This window comes from Schistocerca serialis, chromosome 4, assembly GCF_023864345.2.
Source record: "Schistocerca serialis cubense isolate TAMUIC-IGC-003099 chromosome 4, iqSchSeri2.2, whole genome shotgun sequence".
In the NCBI taxonomy this organism is placed as follows: Eukaryota; Metazoa; Arthropoda; class Insecta; order Orthoptera; family Acrididae; genus Schistocerca; species Schistocerca serialis.
Genome location: NC_064641.1, coordinates 635,768,525 through 635,782,107, shown reverse-complemented (window position 1 = coordinate 635,782,107; position 13,583 = coordinate 635,768,525). Strand labels below are relative to the sequence as shown.

The 13,583-nt window shown below is 38.5% G+C and overlaps 1 protein-coding gene across 1 annotated transcript in view; it reads left to right on the top strand.

Annotated features, from left to right (window-relative positions):
- LOC126475480 (armadillo repeat-containing protein 8-like) overlaps positions 1-13,583 on the top strand; it is a 129,193-nt gene that overhangs the window by 79,699 nt on the left and 35,911 nt on the right. The window contains exon 11 of the mRNA XM_050103378.1: positions 3,947-4,093. Within this exon, the coding sequence (XP_049959335.1) occupies positions 3,947-4,093 (147 nt within the window). The remainder of the gene's footprint in view (positions 1-3,946; positions 4,094-13,583) is intronic.

The window sequence follows — 13,583 nt, the reverse complement described above, 5'->3', positions numbered from 1 at the left end:
TGTGTTGAGCAGCAGGTAGAGACATAAAAAGTTGCTCAGGTGCTAGTAGAACGTGCACACTGGGGGTTCTGTACAAATATAATTATGTATATAGACAGTTCATCAGTTCCCAGAATTGAGAATCTTGACAATTTTTGCCTTTTATCATAATTGATGCTGGTAAGATGTCGGTCCCAGGGATTCCCAGACTGTCAGGAATGTTTAAATTTCAAGTTTAACGGTGGATAACAAATTAATTTTCATCTACATCTACATCTATACTCCGCGAGCCACCTTACGGTGTGTGGCGGAGGGTACTTATTGTACCACTATCTGATCCCCCCTTCCCTGTTCCATTCACGAATTGTGCGTGGAAAGAACGACTGCTTGTAAGTCTCCGTATTTGTGTGATGTACTCATAGTTACAATTTATCAGTTTTCTGATTTTTTTTTTCCTTTACTTGTACAGTGAAACCTTGCTTCTTTCTGAATTTCATGATTCTATGTCAGTGGGAAGTATTCTATATGTTTTAATGACTGAGTTCGGGAGTATCAAAATATGAGACATTAATGGCCATATCTTTTGATTGTATTGATCCAGAAGCCTAACTTTTTTACATGAATGATGGACTATAGGCCTCAGTATTTGATGTAAATTTCAACTTGATACGTCATATGGCTACCTGTTCCCGAGGAAAAGGTGGTTTAATGGACAGGCGGATGGATGAACAGACAGTCTGAAAAGTTCTTTTTTAAAATTTTGTGTGTGATATAATTACAAATTAACAATTTTAGATTTTTTTTTTCCTTTGGTTGTGCTGTGAAACCTTGCTTCTTGCCAAATTTCATGACCCTAGGTCAACAGGAAGTACCCAGTGGGCTTTGATGAGTGAGTTTTTGAGTATCAAAATAGGCAATCTAAGTGACCATATCTTATGATAGCACTGACTTAGAAGCTTACATTTTTTGCACTGCCAAGGGTCTGAAGACCTTAATATGTGATGTAAATTTCAACTTGATAAGTCTATCTGTTTCGCAGAAAAATGTTTTTGACAGTCAGACAGATAAACAGATGGACAACGAAGTGAGGCTTTAGAGTTCCGTTTGTACTGAATGAGATATAAAGCCTAAAAAGTTGTTGAACATTTAACTCAGCTCTTATACTTGCTTTCCTCATCAGGGACTCTATGTTAAGCATGTGCGTGATACTCATATACAGATGTTGCTGAGGGAGCTGCTATCTTACATTTGGTATGAATTATTACACCATTTCAGACTGCAATCTTTTGTATTCCACAGCTCAGTTCTCACTTCATTACAGCCGTTGCTCCTTAAAAACCAAAATTAAAATGTAGACCTGGTTGTTGTTGTTGTTGTGGTCTTCAGTCCTGAGACTGGTTTGATGCAGCTCTCCATGCTACTCTATCCTGTGCAAGCTTTTTCATCTCCCAGTACCTACTGCGTGGACCTGGTAACATTTATTAAATATATTTTTGTGAAATGGGTGAACATATAATTTGGAACTACTTAAAATAGTGTATTTTTTAGCCACTGTTTACATTCTTTATATATCCTGGAAAACTGAAAATAAATATTATGGGAATTACCTGTATCAGTTGCCTCAATACATGTCACATATTCATTCTCTTTCAACTAATCTTCTGTTTTTTGTGTCAACCATAAAATGAGAATTATTTAAAATAAGGTGTGTTAGTATGTGTTTTGAAGTGCTTGTGACAATAAATGACCACTGAATATTGTACCTTAATCAAATATCATTATTCAGTAATTTTGAGTCATAGGTTGGAATTTGAGAACCATTGGCTGTAAACTCGGCCACTTTCATTTTGTAGTTTTTTGTTGCTGGTAGGACAGAGATGTATGCTCTGTTGTCTACCAAAAACAGTAGCCCTTGAGGTATAATCTTTGACATACAGTCAATATTGGCAACGTGTAACAACATTTGTGGCAAAACACCTGGCCACCATTGTGTCTGCCTCATCTCTCATTTCTGATTTTGCCGTTCACAAGGTGGAGCACATTTTTCTTCACTCCAACTTGCTTCGAAAAGAAAATGATAGTAGCGGTACTTCCCTTTGTTAATGTATCTCGGTTGGCTTCTGCGTCTGTTACGAGAATGTTGTTGTCTTTGATTCCAGCTTTCTCTAAGCTTACTTTGTAGTTCATTGATCCATGCGTGCTATTCATGTAACTGTAATGTATAATATACAGCTGATGACAACCTCTCTTATGAAATTGAATGAATTTCATTAGCTGATCCCATTTCTATAATTCTTTTTACCACGAGAGCCTATTTATCTACACCCTCTTCAGAAATAGTTACAATGCTTCAAATATAACCTGTAAGTTGGTCTAATGACATAAAGTTTTCAGAGTCTTGTGTGCCACATTTTTTCCTGCACAACCTTTCATTATTAACAACAGCTGAGTTTGGTTTTTGGTTGCATAACTACAGTTTGTTGACTAAGCTTTTCATTTGGCTTACTTTTTTCAACACTGTTAAGAGGCTGTTTTGTGTGTGTGTGTGTGTGTGTGTGTGTGTGTGTGTGTGTGTGTGTGTGTGTAAGGAATGTTTATTTAACTTAGAACTGGTGATGGGTGCCCAAATATTTTCAACAAATTGTGACCCCAGGTACCTAGTAAATAATTAAACTTTGTAGATTCAGTTGTTATGCTGGCTACTTGAAATTGTGCTTCAGCTTTGCAGAAGCAGGTTTGGCAGCACAGAATGGTGGTAGTATCATGATGATCTTGTTCACTTCCACTTTTCCTGGAGCTGCAGCATTTTTGGTGGTGATTTCCGTGATCTTTTACTTTTTGTCGTACCTAGTAAATCTTGTTGGGATCACCACTTGAGTGAGCTCATTCCTTATGATTGGCACAAAATCCAATAAGCCAAACACTCATTCAGAATACAACACTTTTTATTTTACAACTCACTTGTCATGTCTTTGCAATCTATCAAAATGTAATCACAGTAACAGGTATGTTTATAGCGATACATTCATAAAACAAGTGAACATATAATTTGGAATTACTTGAAATGAATAATTTATATTTTTAGTCACCGTTTACATTTTTGTATGTTGCCATGCTACTCTAATTTGTGTTCACTCTAAGCTACAAATTGTTGTGCTGTGTCATAACATTGTGTGTTTAGGAATTTGATTAAATAATGGGAGCACTTGTCTAATACTGTGTAGCATCACTTTTGGCATCCTAAACTGCCTGAATCCTTCTCAAGATCCGTGATTATAAGTAAAAAAGCATACAATTGGGTTTTATAACTGCTTGCACTAATAAATTATTCTGCTTATTTGGAGTGCTACAGGAGGGTGATGGGCCATTAATTATTTTTTGATTAAAGGCAGCAATGATTTGATGGACCTTGTTTGTATCAATAACTTTCTCTTCCATTATCTTGTGTAGCGGGCGCTGTTTTCCCTTGAATTCTGTATGCTGCTGCCATGAGACTAGAGGCAGTAGCTGTTGATAATCATAGCAAATTTGCAACTGCTGTCAGTTATTTGTTCTTATTGAAATCCTATAATGTCTTACTTCACGGTAGATTACTAAAATACCGTAATAGTCATTAGATACTGGTGGCTCTGAAAACTCTGTTATAGCATGAGGAAAATCAAACGACAACCTCCATGTTTGTAAGGAAGTTGGAGAACATGCATCATAAATTAAATGTTTACCCCAAGATCATATGTTATTTTATCTAGCCCCTGTATTTCACCCAAGCTTTTCACTGTCATATTCATTATTTTTATTTATTTATGTGTAAGTATCTTAGATTTGTACATTTTACTGCAAGTAAGAGAAATATCCATTTTGTGCTTTAAAACAGTATCAATATTGGAATGGACAAGCTGGTGTTATTGTTGTAGGTCTTTGAATAAGATGTGCCACTCACAAAATTCTTTATTTTTTTCTGCTCCAGGCAGTCGTACTTATCCTTGAGGGCAACCACAGCGCAGAGGTGAAGGAGCAGGCGCTATGTATCCTTGCAAACATTGGGGACGGGGAAAGTGCCAAGGAGTACATAATGGCAAATGAAGATGTTCTGAAGAAACTGACAGACTATATGGTTAGTAGTGCTTTTTAAACAGTGAACTATTTTTTTTATTTTTTTTTATTTCCGTATAAGCGTTGAAAGTCAGTGTTGCTGCAGTTTTGTAAATGGAACTACTGAATACAGATTTGTTAAATATCCATCAGCCATTTATTTTAGCTCATAAGTAGCTACAAATGGTCTACAGTTGTATTTTATTGCACATTTTATAATTGTAAATAATTAATTTTAAAGCATTGCAGTGATGGATTTGTGTATATCTTAAAGGGCACAATATTCTGGAGAATTGAACTCACAGTGATAGTTGCATTTCTAGCCAGTGATCAAAGGGTGTGGTCTTCCATTCCTTTTTCTCTCTTATTTCATTTTTTATTAATATTTTTCTGTGAAATGTAATTGTTGTTATATATAGCTAAATAGATATAGTCATCAGATTGAAAGATCATTATGATCCTGCCCAAAAGGATACTGCTACAACTCAATCTGTTGAAGCAGAAACAAACTAAATACCGGAGTGAGTGTTACTTCCTTTGTATGTATTGCAGTGTATCTGCAGGTGAGTTACCTATCCCTGTGGCACCTGTTAGGTTCCTATGTTTTGTAGTATGTATGGATTGCAACATTGCATGTAAGAAAACTTCAAAGTTATATTACATTCTTCACACAGCAGAATATTTACTGTCTTATCACTACATTTTTCAGTCTCACAAACTAAAAACTGTAACAGCATACATTGAAATGGTTTGTGAATAACACAATTATTTCATAAACAACTCAAGGAGCTGTGCAGGGAAAACGTGGGTGATTGTCACAAAATATGTGAAGTTAAGAGTTGTGAGAGAGACAAAGAGCAACTTTGGAACAGGACTTCACACTATTGTGACATGCTGTATCGTTTAATGTTTCACAAGCATTGCTACCCACACCTATATGTGAGCCTCACTCATGCCAGTCCGTAGGAAGTCATATTGTGTCGAGCACAGTGAACTTTTCTTTTCAAACAACATAACGTAATTCTATTGTGCCAACATTTTCTAACAAATACTTTACAGCTCAGACAGGGTAATGCTGAAGAAGTGCTTCATCTGTACACGGGGAGAGGCCAGATAATAAAGCTTCAAAATACCAGAAAATTTTATACTACAAATGGTAGACACTGTTTCCAACCAATCATTTTAAACATGACAGATGCATGATCAGGCTCACACTTCTTTTTATTTGTCACATTCGTAAGTACCATCCACATCATGCCAAATGAGTTTGAAAGTTTGTGCTTGCAAATTTCTCCAATTGGACATGACAAGTATGCCTTAATGACAGCGCAGTTCTCCTAAATATGCTATCGAGTGTTCAGTGCACAGAATGCTTGCATCTTGTTAGTAGAAAACACTCATAAATTAAAGAAACACCAAATACAATTTTTGGAATGTAACATGTATTTACACCTACAAACTTTAACATTCCTACAAAAAACTTTCAAGAATAGTTAGAAACTGCCAATTTGGCTACATAAACAAAAATGTGGTTCATACAAGATTGTGCACCTCTTTCATTTTAGGAGACAAGTGAGCCATTTAATTCTATTTTTCATAATTATTGAAATATTTTCTCCATATCTAAATAAACGAGAGTGCTTTTTATGGGCCAACACGAAAAGTGGTCTGCAAGGCAGAAATAGCAGGTGCCATTATATTGCGTCATGCATTACTTCATGAAAATGGGAAGTGTCAGCATGAGTGTCCTCTTTAGGAGATGATGGAAGCCCATTTTCAACCTAGAGTGAAACAATTTAAACCATTCTTTTCGTGTGAGAATTTTGTTTTCAGAAACTTGTATTTCTGTGTAATTATTTTTATCCCTTGTTGTCGAAAATGGTAGTTTTCTTGAATATATTCAGTGTTTGACATGTGTTAATGTCACAAAAATGAGACAACATTATTTATTTGTGATACTATATAATTTACTGTAAATATTTTCTGTTTTTTTATGAAAATACACAAATTAAACTATTTAGTACATTAGTCAGTCAACATTTTCTTTTCATTTTCTCTTGATATTACAAATCTATGTTCTGTTGCTATATGCACAACACTATTCTAATTAAAGGTTAACCAACACATATTGTTGAGAGGAAATGGCAGATTTAATGTCCTTGTGTAGTAGAATGTTTGACAGAGTACTGCTTCCTAAACTTGAGCCTCCAAAAACTGCGTTGTAGCATTAGTTCTTTCTTCAGTTGTTGAAAAAGAATTATCATTAACCATTTGAATATATTTCACTGATGAAGTGAAGCATGACCATATATATGTTTGTTTTAACAACATTATGCAAGAATAGATGTTGCTTGCCACATAGAGGAGGCATAGAGTGGCAGGTAGGCACAGTGAGAAAGACTGCTTGATGATATTCAAGTATCAGACTAAATCCTACGTAAGATGTAGACAACAAAACTGACTCGCATTCACACAAGCACAACATACACATACACATGACCAATGTGTTCTCTGTGCCTGAAGACCTGACCTTTTTCACCAGGTTGGTGGGGAATATGGAGTAAAGGAGCTTGACTGGATAGAGGTCATCGTGGAAGAGTGAGTTCTAGCTGGATATGTGTAATTTGATGGTAAGGTCATTTGGGAGGATTCCAGGAGTAAGGAGACAATGCAGGTACATTATGTGAGTTTGGATTGGCATGAGGTAGGGAAATTTTCCTGTATTGGTGCAGATAGAAAGAACAAGGATCCATAGTGGAGGATAAAAAAAAGTTTAAAATTATGTAAAGATACATGAGCATAGACAAAAATACACAAACAAAATGTAATGAATGAAGTGCGGGAAAGACAAGGTGAAACCCAAGTAAGTGTAGTCAAAAATGAGATGAGAACGAAATAAAATAATCAGGAAAGCAGGACAAGATCAAAGTGAAAGTAAAAATAAAAAGAAGTTGGGCTTCTCTGCCCTACCCAGATGCAACAGTGGCCGTTTGGGTTGTGGGTGTATAGGGTGGGTGGGGGATGGGGGTTGGGGGGGGGGGGGGAGAGAGAGAGAGAGAGAGAGAGAGAGAGAGAGAGAGAGAGAGAGAGAGAGAGAGAGAGAGAGATGGTCCAATAGCTGAATAATATCTATCAGTCTCTTTCATTGTGCCGGTCTGCCACTCAGTGCCTCCTCTATGTGGTGAGTATCTGCCCTTTTATATTGTTGGTATTCCTAACATATTTAACCGAGCGATCACACTGGACTCGCATTTTGGAGGACAACGGTTCAATCCCATGTCCGGCTTTCCTGATTTAGGTTTTCCATGATTTCCCTAAATCACTTCAGACAAATGGTGGGATGGTTCCTTTGACAGGGCACGGCCTACTTCCTTCCCCATCCTTGCCTAATCTGATGAGACTGATGACCTCGCTTTTTGGTCTCTTCCCCCAAATCAACCCAACCCAACCCCAGATTTTAGTGTTGCTTTACTGACATATGGTGAGATTGGCCATATCTTCTAACAAATAACTTGCAAGAAATGCAGTATTATTACCAAAGCTGTATGATGATGAGGGTGAAAGTGAATAAGAAAGAAAAATTTTGTAAAATGCTCCCAACAGGCAAAGATGTTTGTTTAATATTATGTTTCAAAGATATTCAATGTCCACACGTTAAAATACGCACAGCAGTTTCCTCATACATCAATGTTCAGCCATATCTAGGCTGAGTACATGGGACTATGCCTTTTTCTACTTTTTCACATTGATTCATGGGTCTGTAGCTTACCCACATGTTATTATCTTTTATTACACAAATTAAGTTATATTTTAGTGTAACAAAATATGATAGTCACTTCATCTGCCTACATACATAAATATATACTCTGCAAGCCACTGAAAGGTGAATGGCAGAGAATACCATTTGCCACTACCAGACATCCCTTTTTTATGCCACGTGCAAATGGAGTGAGTGAAAAAAAGACTATCTGTATGAGCCCTAATTTCTCTTATCTTGTCTTCGTGGTCCTGGTGTGAAATTTAAATTGGTGGCAGTAGAATAGTTTTTTAGTCAGTTGCAAATGCCGCTTCATTAAATTTTCACAGCAGTGTTTTGTGAAAAGAGCATCCCAAACCCTTCAGCAGTGATTTTGCTAAACAGTAGATTAAAATAAAAAAGGAAGATAACAGTTTAACATCCTGGTGACATTTTACAAGCTTGGATTGGACATGATTGTGCAAGAAAATTGTCTGTGGGATTTTTAGAGGAACCTCCTAGTCATCCACATGGAATGATTTAGAGGAACCATAGATAAATTTAAGCTGGATGACTAGACAGAGATCTGAATTCTGCTCCTCCGAAACATGAGCACAGCACTGTAAGCATGTGGCATCAAACTCCGTGTATAATTTACTCTTGAACCTTTCTATGCCAGATGTGTTCTCATTAGACAGGGCAATTTAACATTAATATTATGTTAGATTTAATGTACTTTTCACTACAGTTGATCATAGTCAGGAGGTTGACGAGGATGTAGAACATGCCAGAACAACAAGAACACACAGTAAATATCTACAATGAAAGAAAAATATGAGTATGCTAATGCATATTCCACCGATCCCAAATGAATGGGTGTGGAACGAGTCAAACAATGTTTAAACATACTTTCTTTTATGAGGTAATAAACACTGAACCACTGATCAACCACAATCTATTGGTTATGAACTGTAGATTAAAACTGAAGAAACTGCAAAAAGGTGGGAATTTAAGGAGATGGGGCCTGGATAAACTGAAAGAACCAGAGGTTGTACAGAGTTTCAGGGAGAGAATAAGGGAACAATTGACAGGAATGGGGGAAAGAAATACAGTAGAAGAAGAATGGGTAGCTCTGAGGGATGAAGTAGTGAAGGCAGCAAAGGATCGAGTAGGTAGAAAGACGAAGGCTAGTAGAAATCCTTGGGTAACAGAAGAGATACTGAATTTAATTGATGAAAGGAGAAAGTATAAAAATGCAGTAAGGGAAGCAGGCAAAAAGGAATACAAACATCTCAAAAATGAGATTGACAGGAAGTGCAAAATGGCTAAGCAGGGATGGCTAGAGGACAAATGTAAGGATGTAGAGGCTTATCTCATGAGGGGTAAGATAGATACTGCCTACAGGAAAATTAAAGAGACCTTTGAGGAAAAGAGAACCACTTGCATGAATATCAAGAGCTCAGATGGAAACCCAGTTCTAAGCAAAGAAGGGAAAGCAGAAAGGTGGAAGGAGTATATAGAGGATCTATACAGGGGTGATGTTCTTGAGGACAATATTATGGAAATGGAAGAGGAGGTAGATGAAGATGAAATGGGACATATGATACTGCATGAAGAGTTTGACAGAGCACTGAAAGACCTAAGTCGAAACGAGGCCCCGGGAGTAAACAACATTCCATTAGGACTACTGACAGCCTTGGGAGAACCAGTCCTGACAAAACTCTACCATCTGGTGAGCAAGATGTATGAGACAGGCAAAATCCCCTCAGACTTCAATCCCAAAGATAGCTGGTTGACAGATGTGAAAATTACCGAACTATCAGTTTAAAAAGTCACAGCTGCAAAATACTAATGCGAATTCTTTACAGACGAATGGAAAAACTGGTAGAAGCCGACCTCGGGGAAGATCAGTGTGGATTCCATAGAAATGTTGGAACATGTGAGGCAATACTGACTCTACGACTTACGTTAGAAGTAAGATTAAGGAAAGGCAAACCTGCATTACTAGCATTTGTAGACTTAGAGAAAGCTTTTGACTATGTTGACAGGAATACTCTCGTTCAAATTCTGAAGGTGGCAGGGATAAAATACAAGGAACAAAAGGCTATTTACAATTTGTACAGAAAGCAGATGGCAGTTATAAGAGTCGAGGGACATGAAAGGTAAGCAGTGGTTGGGAAGGGAGTGAGACAGGGTTGTAGCCTCTCCCCGATGCTATTCAATCTTTATATTGAGCAAGCAGTAAAGGAAACAAAAGAAAAGTTCGGAGTAGGTATTAAAATCCATGGAGAAGAAACAAAAACTTAGAGGTTCGCCGATGACATTGTAATTCTGTCGGAGGCTGTAAAGGACTAGGAAGACCAGTTGAATGGAATGGACAGTCTTGAAAGGAGGGTATTAGATGAACATCAACAAAAGCAAAACAAGGATAATGGAATGTAGTCAAATTAAGTCGGGTTATGCTGAGGGAATTAGATTAGGAAATGAGACACTTAAAGTAGTAAAGGAGTTTTGCTATTTGGGGAGCAAAATAACTGATGATGGTCGAAGTAGAGAGGATGTAAAATGTAGGCTGGCAATGGCAAGGAAAGCGTTTCTGAAGAAGAGAAATTTGTTAACATCAAATATAGATTTAAGTGTCAGGATGTCGTTTCTGAAAGTATTTGTATGGAGTGTAGCCATGTATGGAAGTGAAACATGGACGATAAATAGTTTAGACAAGAAGAGAATAGAAGCTTTCGAAATGTGGTGCTACAGAAGAATGCTGAAGATTAGATGGGTAGATCACTTAACTAATGAGGAGGTATTGAATAGAATTGGGGGGGAGAGGAGTTTGTGGCACAACTTGACTAGAAGAAGGGACCGGTTGGTAGGACATGTTCTGAGGCATCAAGGGATCACCAATTTATTACGAGGTTCATTCAAGTTCTAAGGCCTCCGATTTTTTTCTAATTAACTACTCACCTGAAATCGATGAAACTGGCGTTACTTCTCGACGTAATCGCCCTGCAGACGTACACATTTTTCACAACGCTGACACCATGATTCCATGGCAGCGGCGAAGGCTTCTTTAATAGTCTGTTTTTACCACTGGAAAATCGCTGAGGCAATAGCAGCACGGCTGGTGAATGTGTGGCCACGGAGAGTGTCTTTCATTGTTGGAAAAAGCCAAAAGTCACTAGGAGCCAGGTCAGGTGAGTAGGGAGCGTGAGGAATCACTTCAAAGTTGTTATCACGAAGAAACTGTTGCGTAACGTTAGCTCGATGTGCGGGTGCGTTGTCTTGGTGAAACAGCACACGTGCAGCCCTTCCCGGACGTTTTTGTTGCAGTGCAGAAAGGAATTTGTTCTTCAAAACATTTTCGTAGGATGCACCTGTTACCGTAGTGCCCTTTGGAACGCAATGGGTAAGGATTACGCCGTCGCTGTCCCAGAACATGGACACCATCATTTTTTCACCACTGGCGGTTACCCGAAATTTTTTTGGTGGCGGTGAATCTGTGTGCTTCCATTGAGCTGACTGGCGCTTTGTTTCTGGATTGAAAAATGGCATCCACGTCTCATCCATTGTCACAACCGACGGAAAGAAAGTCCCATTCATGCTGTCGTTGCGCGTCAACATTGCTTGGCAACATGCCACATGGGCAGCCGTGTGGTCGTCCGTCAGCATTCGTGGCACCCACCTGGATGACACTTTTCACATTTTCAGGTCGTCATGCAGGATTGTGTGCACAGAACCCACAGAAATGCCAACTCTGGAGGCGATCTGTTCAACAGTCATTCGGCGATCCCCCAAATCAATTCTCTCCACTTTCTCGATCATGTCGTCAGACCGGCTTGTGCGAGCCCGAGGTTGTTTCGGTTTGTTGTCACACAATGTTCTGCCTTCATTAAACTGTCGCACCCACGAACGCACCTCCATAACTCCATCACCACATGTCTCCTTCAACTGTCGATGAATTTCAATTGGTTTCACACCACGCAAATTCAGAAAACGAATGATTGCACGCTGTTCAAGTAAGGAAAACGTCGCCATTTTAAGTATTTAAAACAGTTCTCATTCTCGCTGCTGGCGGTAAAATTCCATCTGCCGTACGGTTCTGCCATCTCTGGGACGTATTGACAATGAACGCGGCCTCGTTTTAAAACAATGCGCACGTTTCTCTCTCTTTCCAGTCTGGAGAAAAAAAATCGGAGGCCTTAGAACTTGAATGCACCTCGTACTGGAGGGCAGTGTGGAGGGTAAAAATCATACAGTAAGCAGATTCAGAAGGATGTAGGCTGCAGTAGGTACTGGGAGATGAAGAAACTTGCACAGGATAGAGTAGCATGGAGAGCTGCATCAAACCAGTCTCAGGACTGAAGACCGCAACAACAACTAACGCTGAATAGAGGACTCATTTGACAATACTTATTTACAACGATAACGTCAGAGCACCAAGTTGTACAGCAGTCAGATTGTACTAATATTCACATTATATTATATTATTAATCAAATACACACAGAGACACATGCAAATGTATATATAAGTTTATTGGTAGTTAAACTTTTCTAGCTGCTGGCAAGTTACTGAGAATGTGTGTTCGTGAATAATGGACACCTTTTTATACCAAAGTAAGTGACTTTAAATCTTTGTGAAGGTTATTGTTATTTCTAGTATTGATTCCATGAACTGAGCTGTTGGTTTGAAAAGGGATATATTTTTAGTGGCAAATTTCCTTAAGGAATATACATATTGGGAAGCGGCAGTTAATATTCCAATTTCCCTAAACAGGCCTCTGTAGGATGTTCTTGAGTTCAGGCTACAAATAATCCTTATTACAAGTCTTTGTATCCAGAAAACTTTAGCTTGGCTTGATGGGTTAGCACAAAAAAATAATCCCACATGGCATTTTGGAATTAAAGTGAGCATAGTATATCAGCTTTTTCATTTTTTGTGTCCCCTACGTCTGACAGCATTCACATTGCAAATAGAGATCATTGCTTCAGCAGTTTTGTAGTGTGTTCCTCCCAGTTGAATTTATTATCGAGCTGTAGTTCCAGGAATTTAACACTTATTTTATCTGTTGGTCATCATATTTTAGGCATGTACTGGTGGGAAACCTGTTAAAAGTTCTGGATTGCATGTAGTGTGTTTTTTCAAGTGACGAGGTATTGGCGAGGAACAATTTGTTAATGTCTATGAAAATTTCATTAGCCAATCATTCTAAGACTACACTTGATTTGTTGTTTGCTGCAATGTTCATTGATACAAAAAGAAAAATCAAAGGCCCTGAGATGGAACATTGTGGGACTGCCCATATAATTATATGGATATGGTGTCTGTTCTTTCGGACATGTCTGAATGAACAGACACCAATGATGACCTGCAGCCATCTAGAACGAAATTAGAATTATATTAATACCTTCAGCTGCTAACGGGCATTGATATATATCAAGGACAGGTGAAAATGAGTGCCCCGACTGGGACACGAACCTGGGATCTCCTGTTTACGTGGCAGACGCTTTATCCATCTGAGCCACCAAGGGCACAGAGGATAGCGCAACTGCAGGGACTATCTCACGCACGCCTCCCGCGAGACCTACGTTCTCACCTTGTATGTCCACACACTACATTCGTAGTGTCCCACCCCAACACCCTCATTACTCGTGGAAGACATTCTTACCAAGTCCTGAAAGAGTTCGGGGAATATGTGTGCATCCATACAGAAGGAGGCCATGGCCGGTGTTGCCAGAACTTTGAACACACAACTTTTATGCCTCCGGAGAATTTTTC